Below are 26,656 nucleotides of genomic sequence, written 5' to 3'. Positions count from 1 at the left end.
CAAAATGGATCAAAGACCTAAATATAAATACCAGAACTATAGTAAATATAGGGAAGCATCTTCAGGATCTTGTGTTAGGCAGTGGTTCCTTAGATTTTAAACTCAAAGCACAAGCAACAAAAGAAAATACAGATAAATGGAACCTCATCAGACTTAAAACTTTGTGCATCAAAGGACTTTATCATCAAGTAAAAAGACAGCTTACACAAGGGGAGAACATATTTGGAAACCACATATCCGATAAGAGTTTAATATCCAGAATATATATATATACATATATATTTTATTTAAACCTACAACTTACCAACAAAAAGATAACCCAATTAATAAGTGAACAAAGGACTTTACATTTCTCCAAAGAAGATATAAGAATGGTCAAAAAGCACATTAACCATTAGGGAAATGCACATCAAAACCACAATGACATACCATTTCACACCCACTCAACGCCTACTATTAAAAACTCAGAAAATTACAAGTGTTGGAGAAGATGTAGAGAAATAGAAAAACTCATTCATTGCTGTTGGGAATGTAAAATGGTACAGCCACTGTGGAAGACAGTTTGGTGGTTTTTCAGAAAGTTAAGAATGGACTTTCCTAACATACGACCTGGTAATCTCACTTCTAGGCATCTACCCCAAAGAATTGAAAGCAGAGACCTGAACAGATATCTGTGCACCGATGTTTATAGTGGCATTATTTGCAAATTCCAAAAGGTGCAAGCAACCCAGCTATCCATCAGCCAATAAATGGATAAATAAAATGTGGTATTTACATGCAATGGAATATTATTCAGCCATAAAAATGAAAGACATTCTGATGCATGTGACAACATGGATGAACCGTGAGAACATCATGTTGACTGAAATAAGCTGGACACAAGAGGAAAAATATTGTATAATCTCACTGATAGGAAATAAGTAGAATAAGCAAATTCATAGAATCAGAAACTAGAATATAGGTTACCAGGGCTGAGTTGGGGGTAGAGAATGGGGAGTTAGTGTTTAAATTGTACATATTTTCTATTATGGGTGATGGGAAAAGAGAAAGAAATCAAAGATGTCCAAATTGAAAAAGAAGTGAAACTTCCCCTATTTGTAGATGACATGATCCTATATACAGAAAATCCTGAAAAATCCATAACAAAGCTAGTAGAACCAACAAGCAAATTCAGCATAGTGGCTGGGTACAAGATCACACAAAAATCAGTAATGTTTCTATACAGTAATAATTAACAATCAAGAAAACTCCACTTAAAATAACAAAAGAATCAAATATCTAGTAATAAGTCTAACCAAAAATGTACACAATGTCAATGTAATTAACAGCAGCACTCAGTTATATATTTGAATATGGTTGAAAGGGAATATTTTCAGTTATATATATCTAGAACACATTTTTTTAAAAGAAGAACAGTAATATGGATCTGTCTTGAACAGTGAACCCTAATATAAACCATGGACTATAGTTAATAGTAAAATTATATAAATGTTCTTTCATCAGTTGTAGCAATTGTACAACACCAGTGCAAGATGTTAATAATGGGTGGTATACAGGAACTTTATATTTTATGCATGGTTTTTCTAACCTTCAACTTCTCTAATAAAAAAAGAAGAAGCAGCAGCAAAAAGAAACAGAGGGAAAAGCCAGTGTTCTGGCTTGATACTCCTCTATGAGGAAAAAGAAAGCTGGTTGACTGGGATGAGAAGACCACAGGATATATAACTGAGCATGTATTTTCTCTTGGAAATAACTTCTATCAAAACTTCACAGAAAATATTTTTTACTCAATCAGACACCAAAAATTAGTCAAAGGGCACTAGTGTAGCCTAGCAAATTGATTGGAAATATCTGGCTTTGAATAATCTTTAAACTTTAGAATAGAAAATGTGACTCATTAAATTTAAAGCCCTTACTCTAAGGTTACAGAAACTTTTTCCTTTGGAAATAGCCATATAGTACAATACTACTTAAAAGCAATTCCTGATCTCCCCCCAACACTAGTGAAGCCAAAATTTTGGCACCTGAAATAGGCTAGAGCCAGAGACAACCTTCAACTGCCCCTTTCATCAGGAGCTGGAGCAGTATTTCCCAAGGGTCATTATCACTAGGACACAAAGTCAAAAAAGAGACATCTGGAAGTTTACTATTTAATGTCTTTTACAAGCAAGAGAATCCTGGTTACAGAATTGGAATTTTCATGGGTTATTGTAAAGGAATGAAGAACTGTAGTAGAAAAGTATAGGTGATTTCCACGGAGTTCTGTTGCATTACGTCATTCTTTACTAAAGATCAAGTTAAGTAGTTTAGTTTCTCATTAATTTGAACTCCTGAGATAGACCACTCAGTAGACTAGACTATCACTAAACCCCAAATCGTCGTCTTAGACAAGCCAGAGAAAGTTCTAACTCTTACATGCACGTGATAAAAGTGATGTTAATTGATGTATTTCTGGTTTTATATATTGCCCAGCCCAAAATATGTAAGCGAATGGCTCCTTGGATTATGTGAAACTCTTACTTTGCACTTATAAAATATGAAGTGCTTCTGTGGATAGCATGTTCTTTCCTAGTTCTTAAAGCTCTAGCTCTTTAAAAGAGATTAAAGATTTAAACACTGCTGCATATTATGAAAGAGAACCCTGAACATTAGCAGTCTTACTGAAACCTCTTGAAATTTCTAGAATTTTTAGGCCTGGTACAAATCTCACAAACTTCACTCTAGCAGCCTGGATTACTATCTCAATTTGGGAGTCTTAAGTTTTAAAGAGAAACCGTATAAAAAGTGCAGCCTGCCCAGGAGTGGAGCCGCCCACACGGAGAGCTGACACAGCAAGATGATGCAATAAAAGAGAGACATAGATTCCCAGTGCCGTTGACAAAAATATAAGCAGACACAGAAGAACACACAGCGAATGGACACAGAGAACAGACAACTGGGCCCGGGGTGGGGGGGAGGGCAAGGAAGGGGAGAGAAATAAATAAAAAATAAAGAGAAACCCTGGACCTTTTTTATGTATTCAGGCAGCACTTTCTAAATCCTATAAGGTTGAACACTCTAACAATCTCAAATTCTCTGTATTTGTCAAATTCATGATTTAATATATAAGTTAGAAACCATTTCAGTTGATTTTCTTCCTGTACTTTTTTTGTAAGAAAAAGTGTTTTATACTTTGTACTAGTTTGTAGTGTCTTCTGGGGAAACTGTGATTGAGTGTGCTATTACAGCGCCATCTGCTGATCAGCTCCTCTAGAAAAGCTGCAGGCTTTTTTTGTTTTGTTTTTCAGCCTTGACTGTATTGTCCAAAAATTCTAGAAAGTACTGCCTTAAAATAGGAGTAGAGAATATTTGGAAGGAGAAACTTTTTCTCAAATATTTTGGCAAAATTTACTAGTAACATGTCATTAAAAGTTTGAACATGTATTTCTTAATAATAATTTCTACTGAAGTTTAATTATAGGATTTTCAAAATAGTAAATATATTTGGTCATTTAGACTTTTCACTCAATTCTAAGAATTTGATAAATGTTAAAATAAAGATATGTATTTTCTTAGGGTTCTGGAGAGAACATTTCTCCCCATGTATTTTGATTTCAGTTTGTGAGCATATATTGTTTGAAGGGTTTTTAAAAAGTCCTTTTTTAAAAGATTATTTGTGTCATGTACTATTTTGAGTGGGACTAAATTTGGGTGGCCTTTGAACTCTTAGTGGAAACACCAGGTTAATAGAACACAGTGAATAGAGTAAAACCAGTTGCTATCATGACTAAAAACATGTTAGAAATAAACTTGAAGCTTTCTTAGACTGAAAGGCAACTTATTATTTCCTCCCATAGTACATCTGTTTATTTAGGACTGGCTGACTAATCCTTAAAGAAATTGCTGAACTTCTCCAAAGTACTGAAAACCTACTTCTGTTTCTAAAAAAGCTGTAAGTAATCCTATCTTCAGACCTGTATTTTGAAGTGTTGAACAAAGGATAATTACCTTTGTAAACTAATGATTTCTTAGGCCCAACCTCTAATTATACCCCTTGTCTTTTTTTTTATTTTTTAAAGCTGTATGCCTGTTTAACAATGACAAATTGGAAGCCATTTTCAGAGTGCTGGGAAAAGATTTTCCGTAAGAATACAGGGTTTGTGGGAAGAGGGATTGGTTTTTGTGTTTACTTTTTAGAGTTCAGTGTTAATATCTCAGAGATGTGAGAATAGGAGACTTTCTCTTTAGAAGGACAATCAGCATTTTGATGCAGTGGAGTCCTTTTCTGAAAGTCCTCAGTTCCAGGGACTCTTGGACTAATCACTCCACGAAACCAGCTACAAAACTAAAATGAAAGTACATATCAAGGTGAAATGAAAATTATAAGTGTTTTTAAAGCTTCTAACTAATGTTCTGTATTACAGAGATTCTATATTCTCTTTCAACCCAAATGCTGAAGAAAAAGAAAAACAACAATATTTGGGAATGGCCCTCTTAATTGGCTGTTCTTATTTTTCTTTCCCTTGGTTGATTTCTTCTTCACTTTGCTTCTACACTTTTCCATAACATAGTAGTAATGCAAGTTTCTCAAGCCAGATTGCCTGTTTTCATCATTAGCTATGTAGTTTTTGTTTGTTTTTCTCCTCTCTCCCCTCCACCCTGCTGTTTTTGCTGTCTGTGTCCATTCTCTGTGTGATCTACTGTTTCTCTTTTTGTCTTGTCTTCATTTTCTCCTCTCGGATTCATCAGGATTCAGTCCTGGGGGCCTCCTATGTGAAGAGAGGTTCCCTGTCATTTGTGCCACCTCAGTTCCTGGTTTCTGTTGTGTCTCACCTTGACTCTCCCTGTTGTCTCTTTTTGTTGTGTCATCATGTTGCTGCATGGCTTGCTGTGTGAGCCCTTGGCTCACCATGTGGGCACTGGCTTACCAACCCACACAGGCACTGGCTTACGGTGTGGGCGCTTGGCTGGCTGCATGGGCACTGGCTCACTGTGTGGGTCAGCATGCGGGCATTGGCTCACCACATGGGCACTTGGCTTGCTGCACAGGCACTGACTCACCATGTGGGCACTTGGCTCACTGCACAGGCACTAGCTTGCCGCGTGGACGCTGGCTCACCACAGAGGTATGCCTTATTTTTTACCAGGAGGCTTCAGGATTGAACCCAGGTCCATTAGCTATGTAGTTTTGAGCAAGTTACTTGTTTGTGCCCCCCTTTCTTCACCTATAAAAGTAAATAATATTTATTAAATAGGTTGGTTGTGAAGATTAAATGAGGGAATACTTGTAAATCACTTAGAATACTGTCGACCATATAGTAGGTGTCCCAAAGAACAAAATGTTAGTTATTCTTATGGTTCTTCTTCCAGGGCCCTTTCTCCTTTTCTGTTTATAGCAACTCTCCCTTCAAGCCCCAGGCTCTCAACTCATGTGTTTCTCTTTACGATTAGGTTCAGCCATCATTAATATCTTACCATATGCTATTTCCTAATCAAATTTTACCATTTATTTTAGTCATTTCTTAATGACAGGTGCTTCTCTACATGATTGTTTTTTTTTTTTAAGTTTTAAATTTGAAATTATTTCAAACTTAAAGGATTGTTGCAAACATAATACAAAAATAATACAGAGAACTTCCCCTACCCAGATACCCACATTTACCAACTCTTAGTATTTTGCCACAGTTGTCTGTTATATCATTCCATCTACCTACCAATCATCCATCTGTCATCTATCTATCTAATCATCTATCTTCTAAACCTTTAAGAGTGGATTGTGTACATCATACTCCTTTATCACTTAACAGTTCCTTGTTTCTTTCCTAAGAATAAGGATATTCACTTATATAACCACATTAAATACAGTGACCAAGTTCAAGTATACATGTGTTTTTAAAGAATAATTTCAACTTCTGTTGACAAGAGTTTTTATATTCCTTTCCAAGGATAGTTTCCATTGAATGAGGTCTATTAGTTATGTTTAAAATGAAGGCAGGGAGTGAATATGGCTCAAGCAATTGGTCCCCTGCCTACCACATGGGAGGTCCTGGGTTCAGTTTCCGGTGACTCCTAAGAAGATGAGCAAGACAGTGAGCTTACATGACAAGATGATGCAACAAGACACACAACAAGCAGGGAGTGGATGTGGCTCAAGCAATTGGGCACCTTCCTCCCACATGGGAAGTCCTGGGTTCAGTTCCCAGTGCCTCCTAAAAAAAGAAAAGAAAAGAGGAGCAGACAGAGAGCAGACAGCAAGCTCAAATAACGAAGGGGGAGGAGAAATAAATCTTTAAAAAATAAAATAAAATGAAGGCTAAAGGAATACCTATTTAGTTCATGTGGTGAAACTAAATGATTTGTAGTGGCTGAATATCTTTCATCAAGGTATATCTTCTAGCACTAATTTTGACTTTGGTGGAGGGGAAGCCAGAACCACTTAACTATAACCCTGGCTCTTATGGATGACCCTGTTATAGCTATTAATTTAGAGTACAACATGGTGCGTCTTATATTAGGCGCTATGCTATGTATTGATGTCAACAGAAATCATTTACAAATTCTTACTTATGGCCTGTCTATAAGATAAGTAAACACTTCCTTGTGCCATTAATGGAAGACATGAAACAAAAGGTATGGCAGGAAGATATTTGGTCTTGTGAACTTTTTTTTTGGATAAAAATTATGGATAGATGAACTTTACCTATTTATATTATATCTTTATAAATTTCAGGTTTATTTTACTGAGCTGATTGTTTTTTTTATGTGAATCAGTCTAAAATGCATTTCCTACCCTAATGTATAATTGGTGATTTTGTTTCCTCTCTGTATTATATAATATGTGAAGATTCTAATCCCTGAATTAAGTTTACTTGTGATTAAGAAAAATAATTTAGACAGTGAATAGGGTAGTATCTTCTTCTGTTTTACTTGCTTAGTAAGTGGTGTCTTTCCTCCAAAGTGAGCTCCATATTTTTGTATCTCTTAAACATTTGCCAACATTTTCTAGGAAGGAAGCAATATTTTGCATGTTATATTATATTTGTATCTTGTATGCTAAAGTCTTTTTTTGAGTGAGAAACATATGTTTGGTGAGTGCATATTTCTTGAAATATACATGATTATCCAGACTGGAATCTAATGAAATAGGATTCCTATTTGAAAGACAAAGAGCTAAGACTACAACAGAGGATGAAAGTGATCAAATGATTAGCCGGGGGCTAATAGAATTCTGGGAAGAATGACAGATTGTATATTAGAGAGAAATATGATCTCATATTCATTGAAGCTTTTTACAACAAAAGATCCAAAAGAAATAATAGAAAATTACTGAAAGAGATAAATGCCTGAAACTTTAGAAATGCATGTGGTGTTGGATTAATCCAAGCAAGAAAGGCTGATGGGCAGATAATAAATTACATTGTTTAGGAAGTCTGCATTCCTTGTTGTCAAGATACTTTTGCCTCTCTCTTTCCCCGGTCGCCCTCCCTTGTAAAATATAGTTAAGTAGCTCTAGGCCAGTTTCAGAAAATTTAATTCATGATACTCATCATCACACCATATGTATATAGTTCTTTGGAATAAAATATTATAAACAAAGACTCCAAATTCTTGAGTAGAGGAAGTTAGTTTAAACTCTCCTTCTGTTCCATGTCAAATTAATAGTATTTTCCTTATGAGAATATGAACAATATTGAACACCTTTTCAGGTACAAACAATTGTAATGCCCATAACTAAAAGAGAATTTGCAAAATGTTCCCATGGGTTTTAGTCAGCAGCTGTACTTCTGGGAAAGAAGAAATAATAAAGCCATAAACTGAAGTGTATATATGTGTGTGTGTGTGTGTGTGTGTATGTGTATATATTTTCCCCATTATGGAGAAGTGATTATTTCTTTATTTAATTGGTCTAAATTTTACTCTCCCATAGGTACATGTTTATGTTACTAAAAAAAATTATGAGTATGTATGGGGTACTATTTATCTTCATACAAATTTTTACATACAAACTGTAATCCTTCCCCACGGTCCTTGATACAATTTCAGTGATATATTCTATGATATTATTTGTATAACCAATATTTTTAAAGCTCTTTTGAAATCACAAAATAAAATGCTGATTTGCTATTTGTTACATTGTTATATTTTAACATACATAAAACTAATTATTTTTTAAAGCATTTTAAACTTCAGAAATAAATTTAACTCATGGTTTGCGTAAAACTCAAGAACGTGTAACTTGATTTCCTTTTGTAAAAGCTTTAACTCTGCCTAGAATATAAGCAAACTATTAAAGCTCGCTTTAAGAATCTTCCTTAGGAAGGAGTTAAGGACTGCGAGGGACATCCTTTTTTCCGCCAGGGTTAAGTGATCACAACAGCACAATAATAATCATGGAGAAGTTCAGCTACTTCCAGATAAGTTGGTTGAGAAATATATATTCTTTTTCTTAAACTATTTGAAACACTCAATCAATTTTTCTCTGGATGTTTGCCCTTCAAACTTGGCATTCAGTTGTGTTCTTAGTTTTTGTAGGTCCAAGGAAAACGTGAAATGTTTCCTGAAATACAAATAAGTAATAAAACTAATATGCACACGGAGAATACATTTTATTCTTCATGGACATTTTCGTGTTGACTTTTATTTTTTTTATAGTTCATCTCTGAGGGGAGAGAGATTTTTACTTTGTAAAACTAAAGTTCTGTTTCCAAATCATCTGGATTTCTTTATAGTTAAGCATCCAAGTTTAAATTCACGTATTTACACATAAATGTGTTCTGTATTCTGAAACCATATTAAAACATTTCCTAGTATATGACAGAAGGTTTATAAAATTTGTTTTTTTCATAGCTACTTTGAAAATGAATCATTATTAAAAAGCTGTGACTATAAGAGCTCATTATTTCTTGGATCCTGTCAGAAAAAGTGCTAGGAAGGTTCTTTTGAATAGTACATATGAGCCTTGTTAAGAAAATGGAATAAAAGCTGCAAGTTTTGTCTCTTTAATATGCTTAGTGTTTTCCATTGAATCTTTTCCAATCTATTTTAGAGGGCAATTTTAAATATAATTCATTATGGCTTCTGTTTTTGTCTTATAATAGCATGTTTATAATGTGTGTATGTAGGTGGGGAGAATAGAGAGAAGAAAGATTTTGGAGGGGGAATCTGTCTCTAGTGAGCTAGAACAAATAAAGTTGTTAATGATACTTAATAAACTTCTATATCATTTGCTAAACTAACCTCTGCTGCCTTGGACAGAGATAATAACCATATAAGAAAGTTTTTGAAAAACGTCAAACAAAATTTCATTTAAAAATAGCCTATATTCAAGACGCTTTCTGTTACCTACATAGTTTGCTTTGGACTTGAAATGTAAACAAAGGATACTTAATGAATTTACCAGTGAAATTACCTTCTCTGCAAAGGTATTTGCCTCCATTCCTGGTAAATTTTATCTTTGAGAATGTGTATTATGAGTTAATTTCCCATATGTTCCCTTAGCCCTAATGGGCATATGTGTTCCTTGGGTAGATAGGTATTCTTTAAATGGTTAAAAATCATAGAACTCTTTTTATTCTTTTTGCAGCTATGTCATCATATCTTCTAATTATTAAAACAGAGCTTCCTGCTGCTATTTCAGAATTTTTAACTGGAGACTACAGTGGGTAAGAAAAATTATTTCACAATGTCCATTCATTTATTAACTCAATAAATATTTATTGAACTCCAGTGCAAAATAAAACAAACATAGCCCCTGCCTCAAGATACCTACAAATCGGGAGTTTGAGGCAAGACATAGTATAGTAATAGAGAAAGAAACACTCGCAGCCATTTATTGATTATCCATTGTGTACAAAGCACTGTGCTGTGAACCATCAGAAACAACTGATAAAATCCTTGCTCTGTGCTGGGTTGGGAATGGGGGACAAGAGTGAGTAAGAGGAGTTTGCGATAAGTTTTGGAGGAGAGTAAAGGGGTAATCTCTGGGGTATGGAAGACTGGGCCAGGGAATGGGGAAGGGCTGAAATTACCAAGAGTAAAGGTCTTAAACAAAGGAGGGGAGTGGATAATACTGATGTCACTTGACAAGAAATCATGATAAAGAATCTGGCTGTTACTAGTGTGAGATACTAGTATGGGATTCCTATTATAAGGCACGATAATAAAAATAAAGTTATTTGCAGGAACTTAATTGTTTAATTTGTTTCCTTAACAATATTATAAACAATACTAAACTACATTATATATCCTTTTTCTTTCCTTATCTAAAAAAACTGAGTCCTAAAGACCATTGAACTCTCTTTTCATGGTGGGAAAAAAAAGAACAAATTGATTTGCTTCTTTTGCTATGTAGAACAAGAAATTTTGAGAAAAATGATCTTAAAAAGATAAAATAAATCCTTTCAATTGTCATCAAGTTATCATTTCGCATAGTTTTAAAACCACAACACAAAACCCGGCAGGCTTTTAGATTTAAATATTTGGTTGTTTTTCTCCAATATTTGAACGTGTTCTAGAATGTAGGCCAAGATTTCAAAATTTAGTTTTTAGCTTTTACAACTTGGCTTCCATTTAAGAATTCTACTTAGGCCACTGCAGAGACATATTTGTAAGGAAAGTATGGTGTATTTTAGATCTGAACAGGAATCATCTAGAAAATCTGGTGGGAAGAAGATAGGCACAAGTCCTTAATGATTTTTCTTCATCAGAAGATATTGTACCTCAGTATAGTATTTTCCATTTTACAAGGTTTCCACATCCATGGTCACATTTGATGCTTACAACTACCATGTTTTATCTAGAACTTTATCTAGTTGCATTTTAATTTTATGCTTTTAGTTTAATAATTGCTGCAAGATATAGCTATATGAAATTCATTTTGGTGTTTGCTGTAAAAATGTTGATGACAACCTCTTATTATTCAAACTCCATGTGAGAAATTTCTTTTATAATTTAGGGCTAAGAGAAGTTTTATTTCCCCTGAAGAACTCAAGGCCATACAAGGTAGAATAAAGAATGCTTGTCTAAAAGTCCAGAAACCCACGTTCTATCCATTTTGTATTCAGTAACCTTAGGAAACTCGCTTAAGCCATGTATAGCTTTGAGTCTTAGGTTTCTTTATCTGGTAATGGGGCTACCAATAGTGCCTTCCTAACAATGATTTTGGGATGAACTTGTAAGATATTGTACATATACATACTTTTATAAGCTGATAGCAAAATGTAAATGTGGAGAATTAAGAAATTCTGGTAATAAAAACCTAATAGTACAGATGATGCTTCCCATTTTGCTCTTACTACCAGGAAGCTCAAGGTCAATTTTTAGAAATGTATCATTACATACATTTTCTTAATCCTAATAGTTATCAGATATGTTTTCCTTTTTCTTGGGCTTGAAATTACATTTCTATTTACAGTTTATTTTTTGGTCTTATGTCTTTATGAAAGAAATGGGTATAAATGCATATAAAATTTTAGATAATTAACGTAGTATGTGGCAGAACTGGTATTGAAACATAGGTCTTCTTTCTCTAAGAATGATATTTTTACCATGGTTTCATTTTAATTCAATCACCATTTACATCATTGGGTGTTCTTTTTTCGCTGGGTTTGTTTTAAAAACAAGAATGAAATTAACTCCTGTCTCACTCACATTAGTAGAAAATTAATTAAAATATTTTTATATGCCAGAAAAGAATTTTTAGAATTGTATCCTTCAAAATGCCATGGCACTTTGCATTGTCTGTTGTTTTAAAATTGCATATCTTTTTAACAACTTTAATTAATTAGAAGTATATAAATTATCCATCTTTAAAGCTTAATGCTGTAAAATAATTAAGAAACATATTCTGTGGTCATTGCCTTAACTATACGGATAGAATTATATAGCAGTATTTCATCTATGAGATCAATATGATATTGATACCCTTTTATTCCAAGGTTTAATTTATAATAAAATGCAGTTAAGATCTTTCAGGTGCGCTTATTTTCTGGGTTTACCTGTGTGATTTGATGTACCTTTGTAAAATACAAACCTTTATAAAGATATTATGAGAAAGAAGCTTTGTGTTCATAATATTCTGATTTCAAAACGTTACTATTAGAAGTCTGATGCTATAATACTTAAATACCAAATGTTTATGATGCATCTGTAGTTTTCATAGAATAACTTATATTTTTTAAATCTATGTCTGTTAAAAGTTGGAAGCTCTCTGTTAACATTTAATGATCTTGTCAGGGGAATATGATTGACACAATTAAGTTGTCTTGAATTTGAGTTACATAATTGATATGGGATGTGAGTAAGATCCTAATTCAGAACATATGATACTCTTGTCCCATTCCATTCGAGAATGAAATTAAAGCAATTTATAAATAAATCTGGTTTTCATTAAAATATGGAAAAAAACATCTGCATGCCAAAGCATTCACAGTTGCAATACAGCTTAAGAATTTATACTCTATATTCATACTTGGAGCATTTGTATCATATAAGATTAAATCCACAGATCAAACAAGTTTTCTAGGAAGTATAAAACTTTTTACTCTAATTCTTTGGTCTTAAAGAGACTGTATATTTAGATCCCAATAGGAAAACAGGAGTTCTGTTAGATAATTCTTACCCTTCCCTCCTCCTTAGGAAAATATTTAGTTAGCACATTCTTCCAAAATCTTGATTTATAAAAGAAATTTAATATATGTTTTTTGAGATTTCTTTTTACTGATTTGTATTTCTCAGTCTGAGGCTTTATTTTGTAAGGATAATTATTTCTGTTCTTTCAAAAATATCCATTGCCATATGCAATTCAGTTGACTGTGACATGCATATGAAAGCTAAACTAACTTTATTGTGCATTACTATATTGTATTCGTTGTTGATGAATGGTAAGAAAAAGCACCGTATTTATAATTGGCTTTATTAACATAAATTAATAGCCAAGACAGAGATGTAGAAATTATATTTTACAATAAAGTTCTTTTTATATTAGGAATTTAAAAGTTCAGTTCTATGAAGAGGAGAGTGTAAAGTACAATCTTGAAATAAATGAGCCAGTATCTGAAAAGCAGCATAAACTCAGGGTAACTATTCAAGAGTAGAGAGTATTTCCATTGCTACTGTCACTAAGATCAACATCATCCTCTTGCTTACTTTATGGACATATGAAAATGAAGCTTAGATGATCTCTAAAAGGCTCTAACATCCCATGACTCTGTAATTCTGAGTTACTGCTGGGAAGAGGTGAAGTTATTTTCAGATCCACACAGTTAGTGCTTGTGTCTTCCATGGACTATGGATGATCCTTCCCTTCTTCCTCCCTCCCTCCCTCCCCAGGGATTAATCCCAGGCGCTCATATATGGGAAGTAGGCAGTCAACCACTGAACTATATCTGCTCCTCCCTTCATTCTTATACAAGGGAAAAAGTCTTTGGTCCTGGGGATTGGCATGCTCGCTTTTGCCCAACTCGACCTTCATGACAGCAGGGACAGCAGAACTAACAGATGGAATCTGCTTTGATGCTCCTTTTTTCTCCTGGCACTACTGTCTGGGTCTGATATTGGGTCCCTGAAGGAAGGAAATTTCAGGCGTAGAGTCCTGGGCTTTTTGCCAGCTTTAGAAATTTAGTTGCCAGGAGTTCCTCAGTAAGGGATATTTTGAAGTTTCCATTTTGATACTTATTCAAGAGTGACTAGAAGATCAACATGTTGAGGATCATTTTGTATTTTTAATATTTGTATTCTCTTAGAGCCTCCTGCATACCAGGACTGAAACCCATATAGAGGAAAACCCTTTCTTAAGTTACCATGTTAGTGGGAGTCTTTGGCTACCTGGTAGGCAGTGAAAGAGGGTGCATTATCACAAACATAATCCCTGTTGGTCTTTGATGCTCCCAGCTTCCATTTTAGCATGAATTTTACTTTGTTATTATTGTACGTGAGTGTGTATTTCCATATAAAAATATTACAACTACATGACAAAGTTCAGAAAAGAAAAATTACACATAATACCATCTCCAATTTAATCACTTTTATTATTTTGATTTCCTTTCAGTTTTTTTCCATCAGCCTTTCTTATTTAGTTAATAATCATATATTTCGTACTTAACATTTCCCATTTTACTAGATTTGTCTTCTTAAAGAGCTGCATAACATTCCATCGAATATGTTCTTATTGACCTGAGTATTTTCTATTGTTGAAAACAGCTTCTTAATAGTATAATAATATTGTATTCAACAGTTTCATGCACATAGCATTTTTCATATTTTAGATTATTTTCTTAAAGTAAATTACGACAATGTGTTTATTGCTCTTGCTAGGTATTATCAAAGTGTTTTTCCGGAAGATAATACTAATTGACAATACCACTAGCACTGTATGATGGACCAATTATCAGTTATGCCACATCCTTATTATTTTTTAATAATTTCTACAGTTCAGTGTTTGAAAATGGCCTCATTATTTATTTCTTTAATTAGCACCAGAAATTGGATTTTTTTTCAGTGTGTAATTACTAGTTTTAATTGCTTACAAATTGCTCTTTATATACTAATCTATTAAAGTCTTGGGTAATTAACTTTTTAAAATGTTTACACATGTATTTTGTATTGAAAAAATTGAAACTATATGCAAATAAGAAGAAAATTAAAATTTCTTATATTGCTATCACATAGAAAAATTCACTTTTAGTATTTTGAGCATATCCTTCTGACTTTTTTCTATGTGTCCAATTTTTTTTTTACCATCAAATAAAGCATCACACTTTTAGCCTACTTTTTTTCACTCAATATTCTAATGTCTTCATATGAAAATTTTAATATTTTTCTGGTAATTTTGCCCATTCCTGAAAATTTTGAAAAGTACAGAAAACTGTAAAAAGATTAATTAGCCCTCATTCTACCCAGAGATAGTGTCTCTCAATATGCATTGGTTCCTTGCAATTTTAAATGTATATACATTGTTTCCTCAAAATTGGGATCATGCTATATGTATGTATACATATATGTGTGTAAAATATGCATATGTATATATAATGTATATTGAATAGTCATATATTGGTATACCTGTAAAACGTTATTTTTTATGATTGTCCCATAATTTATTTTATTTATTTATTTTTTTTAAGATTTATTTCTTTCTCTCCCCGCCCCCCTCCCCCGCCACCCCAGTTGTCTGTTCTCTGTGTCCATTTGCTGTGTGTTCTTTTGTCCTCTTCTGTTGTTGTCTGCGGCATGGGAATCTGTGTTTCTTTTGTTGTTGTTGTGTCATCTTGTTGTGTCAGCTCTCCATGTGTGCGGCGCCATTCTTGGGCAGGCTGCATTCTCTTTTGCACTGGGCGGATCTCCTTACGGGGCGCACTCCTTGCGCGTGGGGCTCCCCTATGAGGGGAGGCACCCCTGCGTGGCAGGGCACTCCTTGAGTGCATCAGCACTGCGCATGGGCCAGCTCCACATGGGTCAAGGAGGACCGGGGTTTGAACCTAAGACCTCCCATGTGGTAGACGGACACCCTATCCACTGGGCAAAGTCCGCTTCCCCATAATTTATTTTAAAATTGTCATGGTCGTAGATATTTACATTGCTTCCAATTTTCATTATTTTAAATATTTTCAGTAAATATTTTTTTACAAAAACCTTTGTTCTTTTTGCTGATTGTTTCCTTATTTCTAATAGTCTAAGTGTTACAAGATATAAATATTTCAAGGCTCTCAATATCTACTGCCAGATTGTTTTCCAGAAAGACAATTCATACAGTTTATACTCCCACATATTTTGTGCACACCTTACTACTCTTTACCAACATTAACTGTTATCTTATTTTTAAGTATTTACTAAATGTTTAAAAAATGACATCTCAAGGTTTTGATATATTTCTTAAGTGTAAATTCATTAATAAGAATAATAGGATCTCACAAGAATATATTTTAACAAAAGGGAGTAGGCATTTCCTAATGGGTGGTTGTAACTTGTGTGTGTGTAATAACAAACACTGGAGTGCTGTACCAAAAATAGAGCGTTTTTTTCCTTGATAGGTCTTGGTATCTCGATGGACAAACACTAATGATTATCATTTGTGCTGGCATTGTGTTCCCTCTTGCCCTTCTTCCCAAAATAGGTAAGTCTTTTTAGAAGAAGACCTATTTGTTTAAAAAAAGAGAGACAGAAAATAATATTAAGGAGCTTTTAATTTTACAGTACTGCATTGTTCGCAGAAGAGTGGTAATTGTGAATACTTTTAAACTTGGCCTTATTTTAGGTTGTTCAGCCTTCAGCTCTGCCTCATTAGCCTGTTACTTGGTTTGTAGTAGTGTTTTGTCTGCCCCACTAAAATAAAATCTTTACAGCAGAACATTAAAGAGCAGCTTTTCCTTACAGTGTACCATTAGTGGTAAGCCAGTTCCAATTCTGCTCTACAGAGCTACATAAATGATCTGTGACAGATAGTTGGAATGTTGTTATTCTGAGCCTAAGCCCCAGATACCAAGCACTGTAATAGAAAACATGCCCAAGATGTATAGTTTTAGCTGTACGTTAAGGATCACTTTCCTTATAAATTGCTTTTTATTTTACTGTTATTTTACAGGCTTTCTTGGCTACACAAGTAGTTTATCATTTTTCTTTATGGTGTTCTTTGCTCTTGTGGTAAGTTAAAAATATAGTACATTGCTTATCTCCTCAATAAAATCAGACTCATGGTGTGAATGTCCTTTTTTCTTTTAACTCTGATTTGTGTTGAGAAGGGTATCCCATTTTATTTCAAGGTGTTATTAAATTTGTTTCACAAAATTATTTCCTTCATTGTGTCTATTTTAAAGAGGTTTAGATAGAGCAACATTTATTTTGTACAGGTGTGTGTGTGAGTATGTGTGTGCATGTAAGAATACACAGACATAAAGCTCTGGCTCTTTCTGATCTGTAAAATCAATTCAATACTAACCATCTTAATATTTAAACTCTGTTCCATTGATGAAACCAGAGCTTCTGGTTCTTAACTATTGAGGTAGGCTAGTAAGAACTGGAGTGCAGAATTCTACCTGGTCTCAGTTATTCAGCATAGGTAATAAGTCCTCATAAAAAGAACTACTGCAAAGAATATTTTGCTTCACACGTGGAATGTATATTTTTTCTTATTTTTAAATTAGTTGATTTTTATTATAACAGGAAAAATATTTCAGATGGTAAGTTAAAATTTATTTTGATGTTTACAAAGCAATTTAATATAAAGGAAAAAGAGAATTTGAATTTCTGATTTCTTTTTAATTTGCCTAAAATGGATTTTAACATCTTAGAGACAGGATCTTTGTGTGAAATTTCAGGGGGAAAAATCTGTTTTCTCCTTGCATAGCAGTTTATTTCATAGTCAGTATCCAAATGTCAAACCTTAAGTAGGATTAAACATTTTAAACTTGCCAAGAATATACATATCACATGGCATTTTCATAAGTTTGATTGATTAAACTTTCTCTTGTTATTGAGAAGTATATTGAAAAATGTCATACAAAAGAGCAAACCAGCACATTAGTAGTTAAGCCATATTATAGAGCCAGATTTCAGAGCTGTCCAAACAATCTTAGACTAAACTTTAGATTATTCAAATGTTATATAAGAGTGACCCTGTTTTCAATGTACATAAATATTTATATTTTAATGAATGTTCTTAAAACTAAAAATACTTAGCAGTGTTTGCATTTAGTCACTTATTGAATTTATCAACATTAAAATCATTTCCTCTTCTTTCCTTCCCCCATTATCTGACTTGTGTTGAGGCTACACTTTTTAGGCTCCATGTTAAAGTAGGAAACAGTAAATATTTTCATCATGACCTGATTTTCATCATCAAGAAATATCTACATTAGAAGTAACCTACATATGCAAATAAATACCTGAGTAATAAAGAGACTCAGTATAGATAAAATATTGAATTTTCCCCCCTCAGATAATTGGCAACCCAAGCAAGTTTTGCTTAAGTAGGAATAATTTCGTTTTCATGGCCAATAGTTTCAAAGCACGTAAAATGCATTAATAATGAGGTGTCTACTGTCGTTTTCATAGTATTCATTTCTGTCATGGCAGATACTCTTTAATTCAGTGCAGATTTCTACTGTAGCAGTCATATGGAAATAATACCCTATTCTGCGTTTATTACAATGTTTTGCAAACCATCTACTCAGATTTTTACCTGTAAGCACAATTTTAGTCTACAAGGAAGACAGTGTACTCTGTATACTTTTAAAAAAAAAGTTCTTGTTAGTTGATTTATTTATTTTGAAACACATAGTGGTTAGGAAAAAGAAACATGTAACTATTAGCCAGATTTTTTTGAAGGATGCCAATTTTTTCATTGACTGTTTTTGTCAATATATATTTGTAAATCTGTGTAGCATTTATATTACATTTTTTTAAACCGCAAGATCTATTATTTTCTTAAATTATACTCTTCTAAGTAATGCAAATCTAAACCTACATTCTGTTCTCCCAAATCCTTATTCTACATAAAAGATTTCAACATAAATTTTTGACCTTTCTGAAATATCTAAAATTTTAAATATAAATTTTAGTTTAGCAATAGCACAGAGTGACAGTAAGCAAATGAATTTCTCTTTTTTGGTAAAGTTACTTTTTTAGATGCAGTTTAGAACACACATGCATTGCCATTCTTTCCAAAAGTTCTGTCCTGAGTATAGATCAATATTCTAAGTAATATTTTCTAGTCAGAAATCAAAATAGAGAATTATTTAAATAAATTTTAGTCAGAAGCTTTCCTTCTACTGAGTAGCATGATAGAGTTGTGGAAGGTGAACTTGAACACTAGATATTAGAATCTCTTAATCTGGGAAGAGAAATAAGATTAACATATTAGGGGGGAAAAAAAAGAAACAGAACAATATAAGCAGGATATAATTAAGTATTGATTTATGGGCTTCACAATAAAAATCATAGGAGTTGAGAGAAATCACTGAGAGCTAGAGTAAAGAAAACTTTGAAAGGAAATAAAACTTAAGTTGAGCCTGGAAAGATGGGAAAGACTTGGAGCAGAGAGAAGAAGGTAGGGCCTTTTGTGAAGTGAATAAGTATTTTTAATACATAATTTTCTTTTTTTCTCTGTCTTTCTAACCCCTGGAGTTATATTCTTACCTTGTTCTGTCTTCCACCTGAGCCAAGGACTCAGTCTTTTTCTTGTTAGGTCTCTTTCCATTTCTGTTCTGTATTTTTGCTCTAGAGGATGTCATCTCCCTCCACCCCATTCTACCGTGTAGGCTTGGGGTCAAGGTTGGGTCTGTACAGAAAAAAGTAGTGGTAGTAACTGAATTTTGTATTAATATGAAATGAGACTAATATTAATTTTTTTCCTAATTAGTGAAAAAGTAATGATTATTTGCATTTTGAAGTATTATTTTGAAGTATTTTGATTTGAAGTCCTAGTAAGAACAACTGATAAAATACATGAGGGAGCTCACATGCAAAGCTTATCAAGGTACCTGGTACACAGTAAGTGCTCAATGGCTGTTGCTGCCACCACCATTACCAGTAAGGGAGATGACGAGGAACTGAATTTGGAGCAGGGCTGAGAGAGACCCATAACAGCCTCTCTTCTCTAGCTTTTTCCCCACCCCTTCTCATTTGTTTTTTGAAAACCTATCAGAAAAAAAGATTGTGAGATCATTGCCTTTAATTTTTTTTCTTTCTTCTTGGTAAGTTGACAACTTAGTTTTATTTTGTATTGAAACTTACTTAATAAATGTCAGCGCACCTTGCCCAAATTATCCTTATAACTTTTACTCTCTTTTTATGAGTTTTAATTAAGAGTAATTCTTTAGTTTATACATTGATTTAATCCTAAAAGTATATGTTTTCCTTAGATTTGCTTTATCACTGTATCAGATTTTGAGTGAATTAGTTAATATCCCAAACTAGATAAATACCAAATAGAATAGGAATAGTGTTTATTCATCGGTCTCCTGCAGAGGATAAACACTTCCTTTATGCTCTCTTGCCCCTTTGTATGATGAGTTTCAGCCGGGAGCAAATGCTATAGAGTAATGATGTATCCTGCAACAAAGGCAATGATGGTCATGTTGACACAGCCTCACCTCTAGGCCTAGGAGCAGGATGGCTACAATTAAGGGTAAAATTCTGAATCGTTTTCATTGATTATTTCCAGGAAACAGCATTCCTCTGAGTTTCTTTTAATTTTTTTCTTTTATTCGTTTTTTTACCAGCTGGGTTTCCTAGTTATGTGTTCTTATTCTTAGCTAGCTTTCTCCAGTCATAAAATAGTACAAATCTGAAAGTAAGGGAGGCAGCACTTAGAAATCTCTGAGCTCCCCTTTGCTTAAGGTCTTCACTTATTTCGGCCTGCAGCCTTTTCCAAAACACTATTAATATTTACCTATCTGCTCCAGATGCCAGACTCACAAATAACCATATCTTGTACTACTGTCAGTGAAAACATCAGTACCCATTTGCAGTTGAATTTTTTTTAAGCCTTGATGCTATTAGGGTTTTGAAAGTTGACATGAGAATACTGTCAGCCTCTTACTTGGTATGGCATTAGATTTATTTGGAATAAAGATGACATATCTGAAATCAGTCTGTTGTCATAAATTCTGTAAGAAATAATCTGAGTGTTGATTCAACTTATTCTTACAGGTAATAATTAAAAAATGGTCCATCCCTTGTCCTCTGACATTAAATTACATAGAGGAATACTTCCAGGTAATAGCTTATATTTTCTTTAAGAAAAAAATTAAAACTAATAATGATGTTTCTGTAATTAATGAAAACTGATGGTTATATTGCATTTTGGAGCATTCTTTTTAAATACTTTAATTTGAAAGCCTAGTAATAATAAATTCACCATTTTTGTTGATGTAGTCTGGCTTTTAATCACTGTTGGTTTCTCTTTTTCCCCTCAATCCTCTTAAACAGATTTCAAATGTTACAGATGATTGTAAACCAAAGCTCTTTCATTTCTCCAAAGAGGTGTGTAAGTTATTAACAGATACTTTGGGTTGATTTTTCACATTTCAAGTTTTAAGAGATTTGTGTAACATGGTCTCTTAGGTCTTTGTACCTGTAACTAATTAATTTTCATGAAAGTGCTAAGTATAAGGTTGCCTACCAGAAGAATAATATTATTTAACACAGGGTGGCCCATTATGAAACAGCCACCTTTTTTTTCCCCCTTGGCATGTCTTTAAATGGAGCCTGTTTTAAATGGGCCACTGCCTAAAAGAACAGATTTACCAAATGCCTGGTCTGGCCAATAAGGTGCTCTGTGGATACAGACTTCCTGTTGCTCTCTAGACTTGTAAAGCTAAATAGTCAATTATATCAAAAACTCCTCCCCTTTGAGTAGAGCCTTGCTCTGTAACTAAACAACCTCATCACTGGACCGAAAGATTGAGCACTGCCAATCTGTCTTCAGGCTAATTATTCCATAATTGAAATTGATAATGCCTGGAGCGGGGACTAGAAGACCAAATCCCTTTGCCTTCTTTCAGGGCCCTACTTCTTGGCCCACTAACTGAAAATGCCTGCAAGAACCCCTGTGCATCAGCAGAGGAGACAAGAACTGTAATCTGAATGGTCTCTGCTTTACCATTCTAGAAGAGCTTAAAGTCTTCCCTGTTGCTGCAAGTTTTTCATCTACACTTTTTGATTCTGCTGCAATGTTGGTTTGTAGGTCCCAGATGCTAGAATCCACTCCACGCATGTACAGCTCTATTAATGTAGAATGTTACTGTAATTACTTCTCCGTGCAGCTTTTTTCTTTTTTATCCCCATTTTTAAAATGAGAAATGTCTCTCCAGTCACACAGTTACCACGTCTTTTACATAGTAAAGGCCACCGTGTGCCTTAAAGATCTAGACGGTAATTGACATGTCAGGAAATTGAGCAATATATGAAACAGAATTTGTGAATCAAACTCATTCTCCTAATCCAGCCTCAGGAAATACTACAGCTTCCTTCCTCCTAGCCCCCCTTAGATATTTTAGGAGTCTGGGCATTATGTCCCAAGATAGGTCTTCAGTCATCTGGAACTTCTTTTGCTTAAGAGCCTAGCGTTAGTTTGGGGAAAAAATTTTTGGAGCAGAAAAAAAAGTAAGTCACCATCATCCATTTTGCAGAGAGAGAATTTCATTTAGATGGCAACTTTTCTTTTCGTTTGTTTTGTAGCTTCCTCTGGATCTTTTTAAAAACTCTAATTTAAAAAAAAATAAACCACTACTTATGCTAGTGTATTCCAATGGATCTCTAAGAATTTGTAGGTCTAGAATTGATGATGGTCATAGCCATTGAAAGAGAGTCTAGTCAAAGATGCAGGCAAATATAAGATGTGATTAATACTTAGTATTCTCTCTAGATTGAATAGCAGAAAGCAGCTTTGAAAGCTTTAATTATTATTGTTGCTTAGGGCAGTGAGATAAATTTAAATTGCTTGCTTAGGGGGGAAAAAATAATAAATTGCTTGCCTAGGAAAGACTAGGAATTACAATAAGCACATTTCTAAAATGTTATTTTTTTCTTACCTAAATATTATTTATTTTACCTAAATTATGTTATCTTACTCAATAATGTAGAAGAACCAGTGATGTAGATAATCTAAAATTGTATATATTTGGACTAGGGATGGATATTTAACTTATTTTGGTATTAAAATCTGTATTGTTAGTAAACGTACCATGGCATGGGAAGGTAGCCAAGAAATACTCTGGCTAGTAGAAGCAAGCCAACTATTGAGTAAAACATTTGTTGTTGGCCATAAATATGCCTCTCTTAATTAAAAAAGAAAATCTTATTTTATTAAGACATGGTTCATGAAAGATGAAATAAATTTAACCAAATTGATTTTTTTTTAAGAACTGAGTTTATTGTCAAATGAAGTAATGGTTTCAACAAAGTAGCATTTAATAACGATCTTTTTTTATTTTTTCAGAGTGCTTATGCCATACCAACCATGGCTTTTTCATTTCTTTGCCACACTTCAATATTGCCCATTTACTGTGAACTTCAAAGGTACCATAGAATCCTGGAATATTTTTAATGTATTAAGTATGTATTTTTACTTCTAGAGCTTTTAGATTGAGTGGTATTCTCCTTCATGAATCCTTTCCTCCCATCACTGGATTCTAAGTGCTAGTTTAAAAATAAATAAATAAAATCCAGGGTTAGTTGAGAGTATCTCCTTGGAGGTGTAATCTTTGTGCAGTAATTTCTAGAAAGGGATTCTGGGGTAGAATTACTAATGAAGTGGGTCTGGAATGATGAAGAATTCATCTTAGCATGCCAAAGAGGTACTGCTCAACGTACCAGAAATCTGTTGACTTTTATAAAAGGTATTTATTTGGTATAAAAGCTTACAGTTACAAGGCTGTTAAGAATCCAGCTCCAACTCAAGGCTGCTTTCTCACCAAAGTCAGTTGCCACATGTTGAAGCAAGATAATCGCTGATCTCTGCCTGGTCTCTACTTTCCCAGTCCTTTCTCTCCTGGTTAGGGCTTGTCTCTCAGGGCTTCCTGTATCAGTCTCAGCTCTCTTTCCAAGGTCAGCTGTAAGCCACCAGGCAAATGGGTCATCTCCTCCCAGGGCTTTAGCTCTTTGAGCCTTCTCCTTTCTGTCATATGGCAGGATCAAAATTGACAAAAGTTTTTTCTCCTCTTCCTGTGTGTCTTCTTGAGTGAGAGTCTGGTTATATTAGCCCACCAAGGGGGCAGAGACTCAACTTGAGTCATGCCTTACTAAGGTGGTAGAATCAAAGCCCCAATCTTAACAGATAATTTAATCAAGGGCCTGAAACCAGTACAATCAAAGGTATCACACAGAGAAGAATAGATTCGTTTACAAACATGATCTTTCTCTTTTGGGGATTCATGAAAATAATCTCAAAGTGTCACACCTAGCTTGGGGGATATTTGTTTCTTAAAGTACAATTCAGATCACTGATTCTCCTTTGCCACTTTTTTCTTTTAGCCCTTCAAAGAAAAGAATGCAGAATGTGACCAATACAGCAATTGCTTTAAGTTTTCTTATTTATTTTATATCTGCACTCTTTGGGTACCTCACTTTTTATGGTAAGTATGTTTTTTAATTATAGATGATGAAACCTTGAATAAATTGTTAAGTAGATGACTTCACACTTGAGTATGGATTTTATTTCTGCCTTTCATTAGTAAATTAATTTGTTCACGCCACCAGATTACAATGTAGTATTTTCTAGAGGCCTTAAAGAAGTGATTCACTTTCTCTTATAAAGGTGGATCAGTTCAAGATTAATAATTTATATGAAATTTTTCTTAAATACTTAAGTAAAACTTCCAGCTTAGGGACACTAATGTCTTTCTACAAGAAAAAAATGTGCAATAAATGATTTTATGTTAATTTATAATTTGGTATACTAGGCTATTTCAGCAGTTTGGGGAGTGGGGGGAGTCATTCATCTTAACTGCAGAAAAGTTGAGAAAGGACAGAGTTTTCCATTGGACTAGAGTGAGACACTTAGATGTCAGAGATCTCTGTCTTCAGACTTAGTTTTTAATATCACAGGATTCAGCAGATACATATTCTGTGATCATGAGAAAGATCATGATCTTTCTCAATTTTTAAATAGGATTCTTTTGAATTCATAAAATATAAGTAAAATTCTCTTATTTTCTTTGCAAAATGCTTCATATTTTTTTCTTATAAAATCTTGAAAAAAGTAAAATTTAAAATTCTAGAACAAGAAAAATTTTAAGCTTTTCCATTTAATTTGCAGTCATACTTGTTTAATTTGTAGACAAGTACCTTATAATACAAATTACACTCAATTTGTCGAATTCTTAAATACACTTTTTAGTTAATGAATGCATTTATAACAACTCTCCAAGTAAATGGTTCTATTTAGCTGTTATAACTCTTGATTTCACAGTTGATAGCCCTATGCATAAGTTTCAGGTTTTAGACATCAATGATGACTGACAATGATGCTTTACTTATCTCTCAGCTTGTTTCCAAGTCTGACAAATTTTTGAATGAGGTAGTTGAATGCACAACTACCTTTCCTTAGTCCAGTGGAAAGAGTATGGGTTTTGAAATCCAACAAATCTGGTTCAAATAACTCCTCTACTTTAACTAGCTATATGACCTTGAAGGAAATACTTCACCTTGCAGTATCTTCATCTCCTAATTTAGAACATGAAGATAACTGCATAGTATTGTATTGAAAAGTAAATGAGTTATATGTAAAATGCCTGTTACAGTATCTGGCCTGTGGTGATCCACAAATGAGAAGTAATGCTGGTAGTGTGTTATTGTTATCATTATTATTGTAATTGTTTCAGAATTCCTGGTGCTCCATTTTTCAGCATTGCACTTCTCTTCTTACTATTTAATAAAATATAATTTAAATGTGAGTATTATCTTGGGGTTTTCAGTGTGTGAGAAAGTTATAATTGTTATCTATTATCCTCCCTTTCTTGCTATCTCTACATATTTTCAAGAATAATAAAGGTCATCCATCAATCTAAATCTGCACTTGTATTTTTATATTGAAGCCGAGAGTCCCTGATAGGATGAGAGTGGTAGAGCTCAGTGCACACCATCAGGAAAAGCATTATTGCCAGTGTGAGCACAGTACCCTTCTGGATACACTACAAGGCAAGTTAAGGCAGATTGTCAAGCTTTTTGATCATTGCTAATAAGACAAAATTAATGATATATAAGCTCTGTTTTTGATCAGTGAACTTGTTGGTTTTTATAAAGACTTGAGCTCAATAACACTTGTGTATCAACAGAATATAGATGATATAGAATATAAAATTTATAAGAGACTATAACAGGGTCTCTATAGGGATTCTACAAAGACTTAGTACAGCAGAATAGCTGTACATTTTTTTAATTAAAATTGTCACCTGGCACAAATCTTCAAAATGGAGGAAAAAAAAAAAAAGACCTCCTTTCCACTTTTCTTCCCCTAAATGGTCCATCACTCTCCAGAATGGCTGAGAAATAGTTAATGAATTACCATTAGATGCTTAGGAACTTAGGTTGACTGGGAAGTGGAGGAGGGATGAATTCTAATACTTTATGATCTAAGTACCAGGTATTTCAGATACATTACCTAACTTAATTCTCACAACAGCCCAGCAAAGTGGGTATAGATTCACATAGGTTGAGTAATTTGGCCAGATAACTGCAGTTAATGAATAATGGAGTAGGGATTTGAATCAAGTTCTGTCTTCAAAGCCAGTGTCTTTATTAATGTGCTGCCTCTTCAGGAATCATGCTATAGAACCCAGATTTCCCTCATTCCAAGTTTCTGTTAAAGCAAACTATTAGGAAAACCTGGTTCATCTCCACGCTTATTGATATCTGTATCTATTTTTCTTTCTTTCTTTCTATCTGTCTATCTATCTATCATTGTTTTCAAAGATTACAGAGGCTAAAGAGTTTCATGAATGTAAATGAAAATTTTCCTAGACAAGTAATTGCCTGGTTATCAGGTAAACTGTTAGGTTGTCTCTGAGTTAATTCCTTCTCCACCAATGCAAATTTTTCAGAGCTTCTAAACTTTGTATAATAGAGAAATACAAAACTAAAAACTTTCATCGTAGGTAGATAGATGAAAGAGAGAGAAAGAGAGAATGAGAGAGAATGATATAAAAGTAATTCCTTCTCCAAAGGCAGAAGAAGATTCAGATAT

General features: G+C 33.7%; 1 protein-coding gene across 2 annotated transcripts in view; it reads left to right on the top strand.

Moving 5' to 3' along the window:
- SLC38A6 (solute carrier family 38 member 6) overlaps positions 1–26,656 on the top strand; it is a 63,776-nt gene that overhangs the window by 32,620 nt on the left and 4,500 nt on the right. For both annotated transcript variants that reach the window (XM_058293324.2, XM_058293325.2), the window contains exons 6-12: positions 9,563–9,641; positions 16,005–16,087; positions 16,556–16,614; positions 20,623–20,688; positions 20,902–20,955; positions 22,913–22,992; positions 23,947–24,047. In XM_058293324.2, coding sequence (XP_058149307.1) covers positions 9,563–9,641; positions 16,005–16,087; positions 16,556–16,614; positions 20,623–20,688; positions 20,902–20,955; positions 22,913–22,992; positions 23,947–24,047 — 522 coding nt within the window. The remainder of the gene's footprint in view (positions 1–9,562; positions 9,642–16,004; positions 16,088–16,555; positions 16,615–20,622; positions 20,689–20,901; positions 20,956–22,912; positions 22,993–23,946; positions 24,048–26,656) is intronic.

Source organism: Dasypus novemcinctus, chromosome 3 (assembly GCF_030445035.2).
Source record: "Dasypus novemcinctus isolate mDasNov1 chromosome 3, mDasNov1.1.hap2, whole genome shotgun sequence".
In the NCBI taxonomy this organism is placed as follows: Eukaryota; Metazoa; Chordata; class Mammalia; order Cingulata; family Dasypodidae; genus Dasypus; species Dasypus novemcinctus.
The sequence above is the reverse complement of the archived record's forward strand: the minus strand, read 5'-3'. Positions and strand labels throughout refer to the sequence as shown.